Raw genomic sequence first — 12,951 nt, 5'->3', positions numbered from 1 at the left:
AGAACCCTTAGTTAATACCCCCACTGGGCTAGCATTACTTTGCCTATTTAGACATAATGCACAAGTTAAATTCTAGTCATTTCGTTGATTCTAAATGGTCGTGTGAGTCATGAGTGTCGAGTTGGTCGTTGATAGTCTTACTAATTATTGTTGGGTACGTCGGTGGTGGATGTTCATAATGTTGTTCGGTTGTCAAGCTTGTGAGTCGTAGGTCGAATTGGTTGGTTGTCGTCAAATGATTAAGGTCGTCTCGTGGTCCGTCAAGTCGTCTTGCTGTCCGCAAATGGTCACATGGGTCGTCAATGGTCAAGTCGGTTGTAAATGGTCGTCTAAGCGTCAAGTGGAGTCGTCATCTTATGCTTTATGTGACTTGTGTAGGAATATCATGTCGCAAAGGAGTGAAGCCTCAAGAAACTCCAATCAAGTAAGGGACATTTATGCATTCATGGACATGGTCAGGGAGAGGTGAAAAGAACAAGAAGAAAGCGAGGAGACGGAGCCCACGATGGACTCCCAACAGCCCCCACAACGAGAGGAGGAGGAGCAGTCCGAGCCCACGGAAGACCCATCAAATGGTGGTGGTGCTAGAAGCGTTGCTTCTAGCCAACCGGTACGTCGTTTGCCTACTCCACCACGGCCACCATCAGCCCCTAGAGCTCCCACACCGCCGAGACAAAATGCGGCCATGAATGTAAGCGATGGACGCTTCCCAGCTCACGACCCATACTTCCATCCACGCCTCCCCCGCGATCATCCTTATCACCTTGGGCCAAGACTAGGAGAAAAACCCCATCGTCCCGTCTATGGAATACCCCCTCCACCTCCCATGGGTATGACTCGGGAGGAAAGGGAATGAGTGTGGGACATAGCCGGTGGACTAAGGGATGCCCGAGTGAGGGTTCGACATCAAGAAGTCATGATGGAAAGAACCTTGGGAGCAATGAGGCGAATGGGAGAAGATACCGGCATGGTAATAGATGGAGTGCGCCGGATTTATGAAGTGATATTCATAATGGGATGTATTCTTGCAGCGGTGTGTTCCATTGTGGTAGTTCTTGTGCTTAGGAAATGACCCTAAGGATGTTTTGTTCATGAACTTATTCGGTAGACAATTATTTGTACTTTGTTGTGATTTCCTTGAACTTGTTTATGATTGTGTGACTATGATCACTTGTTTGTGGGCTTATGGCAATTTTGTAAACTGATATTGGATCATTGGAGTGGAAGCTTGATGAATTTTAGCTTTTATATGATGTGTTAATCTATATGTGTTATGGTTGGTCTTTTGACCTGATTCCAATTGGAGATGAAACCTAACTCATGGGGCTACATTTTATATTTTATGAGTTTTGCCCAGTTCGTCCATATTGGGTCACATTTTCGAGCTCCAAGTTCGTATACAGATTCTGGAAAAATCTGTCAAAAGGCCCAAAAACAAGATTGACATGCTTTATGCTTACCCAACCACTTGTAATTCATAGTGATAAGTAGGTTGTGATTAAAGGAAGGAAATTGAATTTAGAAATATATAGGTATACCTATGCATACAAACGTGGCCTTATTACACTAAGTAACTTAAACGAACACGTGTGAGATCGAAAGTTGTGAGTCGGGTCCATGTCACATGATCCTTTATACAAATGACTAAACTATGTTCTCCCTTGTAGAGACATGGCACCACGAAGGACCGTTGAAGAAACAAGCGCTGAGGCTAGACGCCAAGAGGAAGAAGCTCAACGAAGGGCTGAGTTGGCGACTCTCATATCTCAACAAATCAATGCTGCCATGCCAAACATTGCCACTCAAATCGCTGAGAACGTGACTGCTACCATCAACTTGGCAAGAAGGCAATAAGGTGGAGGAAACGCCACTGACTGAAATGCTTACAAGACTTTTACGTCTTGCAACCCCAAAGAGTTCTATGGGACGGAGGGTCCCGATGGGTTACTTACTTGGTTTCAAAGCATGGAGGCAGTCCTAAACATCACTGATTGTGCGCCAGCCGACCGCGTCAAGTTTGCGGCAAGTAAGCTCCAAGGGAGGGCACTCACATGGTGGAACCTCCAAGTCACCACGAGGGGTGCCGCCACGATGAATGCTTTGACCTGGGAGCAGCTCAAGGAGGAATTGAAAAGGGAGTATTGCCCTAGACCTGCCGTCCAAAAGTTGGAAATTGAGTTTTGGAACCATGCCATGAAAGGAATGGAGTTAGAGACATATGCGATTCGTTTTCACGAGTTGTGTGTGCTGGTACCTGATATGGTGACTACTGAGGCCAAGAAAGTTCAGAGGTATATTTACGGATTGGTACCGGAAGTAAGATTGATGGTCACGGCAGCAAACCCCACCACACTGGAAGAAGTAATAAGTTTGTCAACAAGATTGGTTAATGACTTGGTTAGGACAGGGAAATACTCGCGAGGTGAGTCAAGTTCAAGGCAAGGAGGAGGAAGCCGATTTGGTGATCGTAAGGGGAATGGGCCTGATAAAAGGTAAAAGATTGTAAGGAATTATGGAATCACCGATGGTGCGGCACAAACATGTAACCGATGTGGCAACACCCATCAGAGGGAATGTAGGCAATGCTCGATTTGCCGCTCATTTGGACACCTTGCTGCCACTTGCCGTAGAGGAACAAGAGTTGGAGGAAACCGGGGAACTTGTCATGAATGTGGAAGCACGGAGCATTGGAGAAACACATGTCCTAGGTTGGGGAGAGCTCAAGGAGGACGAGGAAATGCAAACGACAACCGTGGCAATCTTAGAAATGTTGGAAATCGTGGGAACCAAGCAAACCGAGGCAATAATGGGAATCAAGTGAACCGAGGTAATGGAGGAAATCAAGCAAACAATGGGAATCAAGGAATCAATGCCAACCAGAACCGTGGGAATCAAGGAGGGCAAGCTAGAGGACGCGTGTATGCAATGGGTGCGAATGAGGCACGTGATGACCCAAATGTCATCGTAGGTACGTTTCCATTAAATAATGTTTATGCCTCTATTCTATTTGATTCTGGAGCCGAAAGAAGTTTTATTTCGTTTGAATTTAAGGAAATGATTGGTAAGAAACCTAGTGAGCTTGATGAAACTTACTATATCGAATATGCTAATGGAAACAAGTATAGGACTAAGGAAATTATTTTTGATTGTATGTTAACTTTAGACGAGAAAGATTATAGTATAGACTTGATTCCCATTGAGATAGGAAGTTTTGATGTGATAATAGGAATGGATTGGTTGTCTAAGATGCGTGCTGAAATACTTTGCCATGAAAGGGTCATTAAAATTCCCTTAGATAATGATGAGGTGCTTATAATACAAGGCCATAGGACGGGAGTCCAACCCAAGATAGTGTCATCTATGAAAGTAAGGAAATATTTACGTAAAGAATATCACACATACTTGGCACAAGTAGTGGATAAGCAAGTAAAAAGTAAGGATCCCCATAAGGTCATGGTGGTTAGGGACTTTCTAGATATGTTCCCTGACGAACTACCTGGACTTCCACCCACGAGGCAGGTGGAGTTTACGATTGATTTAGTTCCCGGGGCAGCCCCCGTAGCTAAAGCACCGTACAGGTTAGCGCCCTCCGAAATGCAAGAACTTTCTGAGCAATTGCAAGAATTGCTTGATAAAGGTTTAATCCAACCTAGTTCTTCGCCATGGGGTGCTCCAATTCTTTTTGTCAAAAAGAAGGATGGATCTTTGAGGATGTGCATAGACTATAGGGAGTTGAATAAGCTGACGATCAAGAATAGGTATCCACCGCCGCGAATAGACGATTTGTTCGATCAACTTCAAGGAGCGTCGCATTTCTCAAAAATCGATCTTAGATTCGGCTATCATCAGTTGAGGGTACGAGAAGAAGATGTACCTAAAACGACTTTTAGAACGCGCTATGGGCATTACGAGTTTCTAGTGATGCCATTTGGTCTCACAAATGCGCCTGCCGTTTTCATGGATCTAATGAACCGGATTTGTAGGCCATACTTGGACAAATTCGTGATAGTATTCATTGATGACATTCTAATATACTCTAGAAGTAAGGATGATCATGAGAAACATCTAAGAATAATCTTGCAGTTACTTAGAGATGAAAAACTATACGCTAAGTTTTCTAAGTGTGAATTTTGGCTCCGACAAGTCCAATTTCTTGGACACATTGTGAACGAAGAAGGAATCCATGTAGATCCGGCCAAGATAGAAGCGATCAAGAAATGGGAGGCACCCAAAACGCCAACGGAAGTGCGTAGCTTCCTAGGTCTAGCGGGCTACTATAGGAGGTTCATCCAAGGATTCTCTAAGATTGCAGTGCCTTTGACCCAATTGACCCAAAAGTCGAGAGAGTTCGAATGGGGTGAGGAACAAGAGCAAGCGTTTCGGACGCTTAAGAACATGTTATGTGAAGCCCCAATACTAGCCTTGCCGGATGGAATGGAAGAATTTGTAGTATATTGTGATGCATCGAATAAAGGACTTGGATGTGTGCTTATGCAAAGAGACAAGGTCATTGCCTACGCGTCTAGGCAATTGAAGCCACATGAGAAAAACTATTCGACACACGATTTGGAGTTGGGAGCCGTGGTATTCGCCTTGAAGATATGGCGACATTATCTCTACGGCACTAAATGCACCATATTCACCGACTATAAAAGCTTGCAACACATCTTTGATCAAAAGATGGTGAACATGAGGCAAAGGAGATGGATGGAGTTGCTAAATGACTATGAGTGTGAAATAAAGTATCATCCGGGGAAGGCAAACGTCGTTGCCGATGCACTTAGTAGGAAGGTGAATACTAAGGTGCCAAGGGCAAGAATTAGCCACTTACAAGTAAGAATGTCTCTAAGAGATCGTTTCTTATAAGACCAAGCAAAGGCCTTTGAAGGAAAGAACGTTAAGGATGAAGCATTGTGTGGTATGGAAATGAGGTTTGATAAGGATGATGAAGGTATCTTATACTTCAAGGGGAGAGCTTGGGTACCGAAAGTGAATGGTTTAAGGGATGTACTTATGAATGAGGCTCACAATACGATGTATTCAATTCATCCGGGCGTGGATAAGATGTATCAAGGCCTAAGAAGGGATTTTTGGTGGCCTGGAATGAAGGGAGACGTAGCCCGATATGTGAACCGATGCATGACTTGTGCGATGGTCAAGGCTGAGCAGCAAAATCCATCTGGTCTTTTAAAACAGCCAGAGATTCCTGAGTGGAAATTGGAGCAAATAGCAATGGACCTAGTAACGAAATTGCCTCGAACAAAGGAAGGTCATGATGCTATATGGGTGATTGTTGATCGTCTTACGAAATCAGCCCATTTCATTCCCATCAAAGAAGATTGGAACACCGAACGTCTAGCTCGCTTGTACGTCGAGAAGATTGTAACACTACATGGCGTGCCTTTGTCCATAATATCCGATCGGGATGGTAGATTTACCTCACGTTTTTGGGGTCACGTGCAAGAGGCAATGGGCACAACACTAGCATTAAGCACGGCTTACCACCCTCAAACGGATGGACAAAGTGAGCGAACAATACAAACGTTGGAGGATATGTTAAGAGCCTGTGCATTAGAATTTAGTGGAAGTTGGGATGAGCACTTGCCTTATGCTGAATTTACGTACAATAATAGCTATCACTCAAGCATACAATGTGCACCGTTTGAAGCTTTATATGGACGCAAGTGTAGGTCTCCGATGTGTTGGATAGAAACGGGCGAAAGAAGTCTAGCTACCGTTGATTTTGTCCAAGAAACAACGGACAGGGTAGCCATCATTAAAGAAAAGCTTAAAGCCGCCAGAGATCGGCAAAAGAGTTATGCGGATCAAAGAAGGAAGCCCCTAGAATTTGAAGTTGGCGACAAAGTGCTCCTAAAGGTGTCGCCATGGAAAGGAACCGTGAGATTCGGTAAGAGAGGAAAGTTGAGTCCTCGATACATTGGGCCATTTGAAATTGTAGCTAGGATAGGCCCCGTGGCCTATAAATTGAAGTTACCTCAAGAATTGGGAGAGGTCCACGACACTTTTCATGTGTCCAATTTGAAGAAATGTGTGGCGGATGATTCGAAGGTAGTTCCCCTCGAGGAACTACGAGTGTAAGATAAGCTCCAATTTCGCGAGGAGCCAATAGAAGTTCTTGACCGCGATGAGAAGCGCCTTAAGAGAAACAAAATCCCTATCGTTAAGGTTAGATGCGGACCCGAATTTACATGGGAACGTGAGGACTTTATACGTAATATCCAACAAATCAAGAATAAAACCAAATCAAGTAAATATAATCTTGGTGAATAACATTTCGGTTGATTATAGTAAGCGGAACATACGCTTTTCAAATGTTATATTGGAGGTATACATGGAAATTTTGATGACTCTCAAATTTTTGATTATGATGTATATATATATACTTTACGTTTTTAGTTAAAAACCTATGAACTCACTCAACTCTCGTAGTTGACACTTCTTCTTCTTCATGCTTTTCAGGTTAAAGATTTAGGTGCGTAGCTTGGACCGCCCTTTTGGACCCTATAATGCTTGTATGGTTGGACAAGTATTGCAAACATTTGATCATTTTAATTATGAATTTGGTTATGTAATGGATTTGAACGTCATCTTAAATTTGTAATCTTTTGGATTTTGAATGTCATTTGAAAACTTGTGTTGATGTTTTATACTCAAATCTTTTGTACCATGTCGTTCTGTGGCATCTCGTGTTTCCGCCTTAGTCGGGGTGTTACAGGTATATATAGGAAACACCCGAATGGATTTCCAGCGAGTTGGCCTCGCAAATCCAAGCCCAACCCGACACTAATATGAGGTAGTATTCTGTGATTGGCCTCGTATTTGACCTTGCAAATACGGGGTCGTAATTGTCCCTTCAATTACGAGGTCGTAATCCCTCTCAAGCAGATTAATTATACATTCAATACATAAACTTAATCTAGTATTCTATGCATAATACAAAGTTCATTAATGACAATTACAAAGACATATTACATTTAACCTCAAACAATCTAGACTGCTATTGACATAGACGTGCACTTACAGACTCCCCCTTGGCAATAGCTTCTAGATGTTTAAATAAATGTCTTCGTCTCGTCTTTGTCATCAATCTACTTTTTCTGCTTCATTTGAGAATAATAACTTCAGGTTGATTTAGCTTAAGGCGCCTCAAGCTCAATTATTATGTTTATATATGTAAACAACAATTCTTTAAGCTTGTAGAGCTTATGAGGTAGCCTTGCCAACATAACTAGTCTGGCTAGACTCTTACTGAGTCTCTGTTTTGATCACAGAACTTCCTCCTAGCTCTTGAGTAACTCGAGCAGCATCAGGATCTTCATTCTGATCATCCTTATTTCCTGCCTTAGCTAGCTCATCACCCTTACAACCTGAGTTATCCCTCTCAGCTATCCATTTGACATACTTGTCATATAGCTCATGCATATTCTCCTCAAGATTCTTAACTCCCTGCTTGAGACCATCTTCTATCTTGACAACCTTGCCTTCAACCTCCAGAGACTTATCAGACATCTTGGACACTACTTCTTCGATCTTGCCCATTTTGTCTTCAAGAATTCTATTTCTGGTACTCACAACCTTCAAATCATCAGCCATATCACTGATTAAGCTTCTCATCTCATTCATAGCCTTATTATGTTGTTCTTTCTACTCAGACATCAGTCTCTGCTGTTAGAAATATAAATAGTGCTTAGTTGTAGTTAAAAAACAATGTATGTTTATGTACTTATTGTAAGGTTGAGGGGAGCTTTTGTAAGTTTTCTTAGAATATAAATACCCCTCATTTCCCACACATTTTACATATTGAAAGTAATCAGATCATTCCAAATACACATCTTTCTCTCTCAAGAACACACACTTACACACACTAATCACCATTGTTAAAAATCTAACTTCCGCAGCAAAACACGAATCAATTATAGTTCTACATTTGGTATCAGAGCAAAATAACAATCTGTTGAAGATCCAGAACATATTCTATACAGATTTGTGTTGATTTTGTTCAAAAATTCAAAATTCGTGTTCAAACAAACCGTCTCTGCTCTTCATCATTTCTACATCAATTTTCACTCAATTTTCCTGTTTTTGTTCACCAATCCATTCTAAATCATCTCAGAAAACATCATGTTAAATTTTAGAATCCAATTCACTGTATTCATCAAAATCCGAAATTCTGGGAAAACCGCCAAAATTTTAGGTTTGAATTTGAGTTGATTTGAGCTATAATTTTGTTGCAAGGGTTGTGCTCGATCGAATTTTGAACATTTCTGTTTTTGAATCAAGTTCTAACTCTCAAAACTGAGTGAGAAAATAGAGATTTAGTGATTCTGCACGACTATTTTGTCTTATCTGTTGTTCTTGAGGAAAGTCCTTCCAAACGATCTTCAAATAGACCGTTTTACTTAAGTGGTTCTAAGACGATCTCCCAAGATCGTCCTAGTTTTTTTTTCTGGTATCTGGTGTTAGGTTATGTGTTGATAGTTTTTACATGTTTAAATGCTCAAAGTTGTAATTTAAGAAATTCAAAAATGGCAAACCCCTGTTCCAATGAAGAAGACGACCTAGAACGGTCTTGAATTAATCTAGGTTGGTTTAGTTAATTTTTGAGGTTTGTGGGTGTGTAAAGTGTCTGTATTAAGTGTTGAAGCTAATTAGAACCATTGTGTGGTATTTTTGTTGCACAATTAGCTGCTTGGATTTAATACGATCTAGGCAAAATCTTCACATTTTCTTGTTTGGATTGGTTCTAGGACGATCTTCACCAAGACCGTCTTAATTCCAAATACTTGTTTTTCTTTGCAAAACCCCTGAAACCAAGACCAAGATGATCTTGTCAGGATCGTCCTAGGGTCTGTACGCTGTGTGGTTGTTGGAAACTTTTCAAACACAATTAATGGGTAACTGATTCTCAAAACTAATTCTTTCAAATGTAAGGATAAACTATGCTCAATTTTTCCCAGAAATTGACATAATTTCAACTTATATTTCTAAGTATTAGAATTTCTCAAAATTGAAGTGAAGTGTTTTGTCACTTGATTTCCAAGACGATCTCACCAAGATCGTCTCAATTTTCCTTCACTTCAAAAGGATTTTCAATAAAGGTTTTTAAGACGATCTTCACCAAGATCGTCCCATTTCCTTTTTCCCATACTTGACCATTTTTCAAGGAACAAAACTTAAGACGATCTTCACCAAGATCGTTTCAATTCTTCTTTATATACTTAAACCATTTTCTTCTCATAAACCTTGACGCAATCTTAACAAGATCGTCCCACCGCTTTTCAAAGACTTAACATTTTTTTAAGACAATCTTCATCTAGATCGTCCCATTTTTCTGCTTTCATTACTTAAAGTTTTCCACAATGGTCGGATGATCTTTCCAATGTCGTCTTGTTTTTTTTCAAAACCTAAGTTGAACCTCAGAACGATCTTATCAAGATCGTCCTAGTTTGCATACTTAGAAAATTTTTCAGTTTTAACAATTTTTTTTTAAAACCTAATTTTTGTGTGGTGTGACTAAGTGCTTTGTATAGTCATATAATTGCAATATATTTGAGATACGAGGAATTGAACGCCTTTGTGTACTTCCTTGCTATTCTCATGTATCTTGTACTTATATGATTATATTCTATTTTCAAAGTTATATATATTTCTATATATGAAAATATAAGGAATTGAACGCCTTTGTGTACTTCCTTACTATGTTTATATATGGAAATATGTATCTAACTATTCTGTGTTTATTCTCTCATATCAAATTATTTGTATAAAGCACACTGAGTTGATCGCCTATGGGAGCCTCTTTGAATTTTATATAAATAATTATATGAAACTTGTTATTTGATATTCAAACATTACTTTATGTGTGCGTTAAACTGTTTTATATCTTAAAATCAAAAAATTAAAAAATGGAACATCAAGATCAAGTTAAACATGATGAAGAGATTGCCCTGAATGAATCAATTGAAGAAATTCTTGTTGCTGGCAACTCAAAGAACATGAGAAACAATCGAGCTCTATCTGATCCATTTGTTGCTCCGGGATTCCCAATTGTCCCGAGAATTCTACACAATCATCCACTCTTATATGTTCTTACTGTCGAAAAAGACTTGCCTGAAGTTTATCTATTTGAGATGTGGAGAACCATAAATTTTGTTCAGCCTCAAGATTCAGCTTCTTCAAGATCAAAACCTAAACATAAATCTCCTGAACTTCGTCGTCAAGGGTTCTTTCAATATCAATTGAGCTCTGGAGATAGAATATATGACTTTGAGTTCAATCTTGATGACTTCAGAAGAACTCTGATGCTTCCTGAAGCTAATTCTAATGGACATGCTAATTTTGATGAGTTTGAGTCCAATGAAATAATGTTTCCTGCATTAATCTCACTTGGGTATGAAGGTCCTTTGACCAAGACTAGAGACTTCAAGCTAAAGAATCTACCCAAGATCTGGTATTATGTATACTCTATCCTCAACAACTGCTTGACTTCGTATACAAGAGGGATGGATAATCTGACTCAGCCTATGCTGCATATCTTTTATGGTCTTGTCTTTGATAGACATTACGACATTCCTCAACTTCTGTGGGACCAATTGATAGTGTTGGTTAATGGAAAAATCTCAGCTCCCAAGAAGTATATTCCATTTATCAGATTTCTGACAGTAATTGTCCATGCTGCAGTCAGACATGAGAAAAGCATTCTGAGACTTCATGATGATACAAAAGTTACACTCCAACAATACAAGTATGTTAGAGACTCTGGAATTACAAGTTATACATACTTAATTTCATCACATTTGCTGGATTTGGTTTCTGAGTCTAATGATGATTTGAAAGGTTACCTGGACTGGATTAGAACAACTCTGGGACCGGAAAGCCTCCCGGTTCCTGCCCAAGTTGTGCATAGGACACCAAGTGAGGGGTTAAAGAGAAAAAGAAAAGAGCGTGAAGGTGTATCCAGTTCCAGTGAACCTAAGAGAAGAAAGATTGAGAAAGGTCAAAAGTTTGAGTTGAAATTAAGTAAGAAAGTTTTTCAGAAAAGGAAGAAGGGGAGTTCGTCAAAGAAATTGAAGAGAAAAACTCCGGCTGAACCTTCTTCACCCGCATCTTCTGAGGAGACAGTTTCTATTGCTGGGTCTCCAAAGCCAATTAGATCTCCACCACCAAAAACAACTACTTTGAGATCATCTTCACCCAAAACACCGTCACCTCAAAGATCATCAACTTCATCATCTGCTCCATCTTCACCTAAATCACCTCAAACACCACAAACACCTATTCATCAATCATCACCACTTCCTGAAATCATCTCACCAATACCACCAACAATGGAACAAAACCAACCTTAAATCATTGCTTCACAAATTCATTCATCATCATCATTTCCTCCATCTCCTCCACCTACATATTTTCAAGGCCGAATGAAATCAGTTCCTGTTAATATCCGCAAAACATTCAAGAAATCTCGATTTGAATATGATCGATTTCAATCAACAACACAAGAAGATGCTCATGACTCCAGTGATGCTGAGTCTGATTCTGATGATGCAAATATGTTTGCAGATGATGTCATGGACATCCCGGAGGAACAAGGTGGAAATGAGGGAGGGGTTGAAAATACCAGAGAGGAGGAGAGGTCCGGGCTAGGAGAAAGGCAAAAAGAAAATGTTGGCCTCCATTTAGTTCAAAACATCTATCAACGCCGGGTTCGCCCTAGGATAGAAGTCGAGAGCTCCCAACTCTCGCAAGGTCAAACCTCCGTAAGCCATTCGAAAGTCTCTCTACAGATTGACGTCTCATTTCTGCATGAGCAAAATCCACGTATTCCATTCCATTCTCCTTCTGAGTTTGTAAATGTTGAAACACAAGAGACATCTGCTCCTCTCTTGGACTTCATTTCTGCACGTTTGTCTAGTACCCGACTTAGGACACCTTTTGCACCTATTGTGATCCCATATGGACATCTAGGTGATGTTGCCGGAACAAACATAGAGAGATCGACTATTGTGCCCTCTTGAGGATTATTTGGAAGTCCTTCGATTGCTAACGTCACGCCAGCTTTAAACGAAGGCGCCTTAGTGGCTAGATCGGTTGTGAGACAGTCTGAGTTCCTTCGAGCTCAATCTGTTGTGTCAGCTCTTCTTGCCTTAGGCATAACGGCAAGTCTAAGTGACTCCGGAGTTATTCACCTTCATTTCCCAAAAGATTCTGGTTGTGAAGGTGAATCATCAACTGATGTTCATACTCTTGAACCAACAAGAAATCCTGAGACAGTAATGATGTCTTCAGGACACTCGGTAGACTCACTTGAGACTACTGAAGTGCCAGATTCTGTTATTCCTATTCCCATTGAAGCTCAAAGGTTGGTATCCCAGTTTGTTGAAAGGATTGAAGAAGGTCAAAGAAGTGCATTGCTTGTTTCTAGAAATATCTTAACCGGAAAACTTCCTGCCACTGAATCAAGTTCACCATCACCAAGATTGCTTACTGGAGGTGCTTTACGTATTGGTACTCTAGTTGCATCTTCAATACCAATTCGTGCAACAACAACACCCCCATCAATTCAAAGAACATCACCAATAACTACAATACAAACAATAACAACAATTCCATCATCACCAATTCAAACAACACCTATAACTCCAACTATTCCACCAACAACAACACCAACACTAAATACTCAATCATTCCCTGATCCCAGTTCACCACATCACTCTTCCAGTTCTTCTTCTGTATCTTCTGATTCTGCCGAATATCTAAGTGATTGCTCACCAAAACGTCTTGCCACCAGTGGTCTATCAACCGACACTCTTATTGTTTCTCTCATGCATCGACATCTTACCATAAACGATCAATTTTTCAATCACTTCTTGCTTACATGTCATTTCAAGCTACACAACAAGAGAATAGAGCTGAAGTTGAAGCTCTTCA

At 40.4% G+C, this 12,951-nt stretch overlaps 1 protein-coding gene across 1 annotated transcript; it reads left to right on the top strand.

Moving 5' to 3' along the window:
* Positions 1-505: 505 nt before the first annotated feature.
* LOC122610257 (proline-rich receptor-like protein kinase PERK10) lies at positions 506-856 on the top strand. The gene has a single exon (XM_043783251.1). The coding sequence runs from the start codon at positions 506-508 to the stop codon at positions 854-856; it is 351 nt and encodes a 116-aa protein (XP_043639186.1).
* The last annotated feature ends 12,095 nt before the right edge of the window (positions 857-12,951 follow it).

Source organism: Erigeron canadensis, chromosome 8, assembly GCF_010389155.1.
Source record: "Erigeron canadensis isolate Cc75 chromosome 8, C_canadensis_v1, whole genome shotgun sequence".
Classification (NCBI taxonomy): Eukaryota; Viridiplantae; Streptophyta; class Magnoliopsida; order Asterales; family Asteraceae; genus Erigeron; species Erigeron canadensis.
Note: the sequence above shows the minus strand (reverse complement) of the source record. Positions and strands in the feature narration are given on the sequence as shown.

Bases quoted from the DNA above. Each gene is read 5' to 3' on its own strand.
- LOC122610257 (XM_043783251.1), top strand. From the start codon at position 506: ATGGACTCCCAACAGCCCCCACAACGAGAGGAGGAGGAGCAGTCCGAG.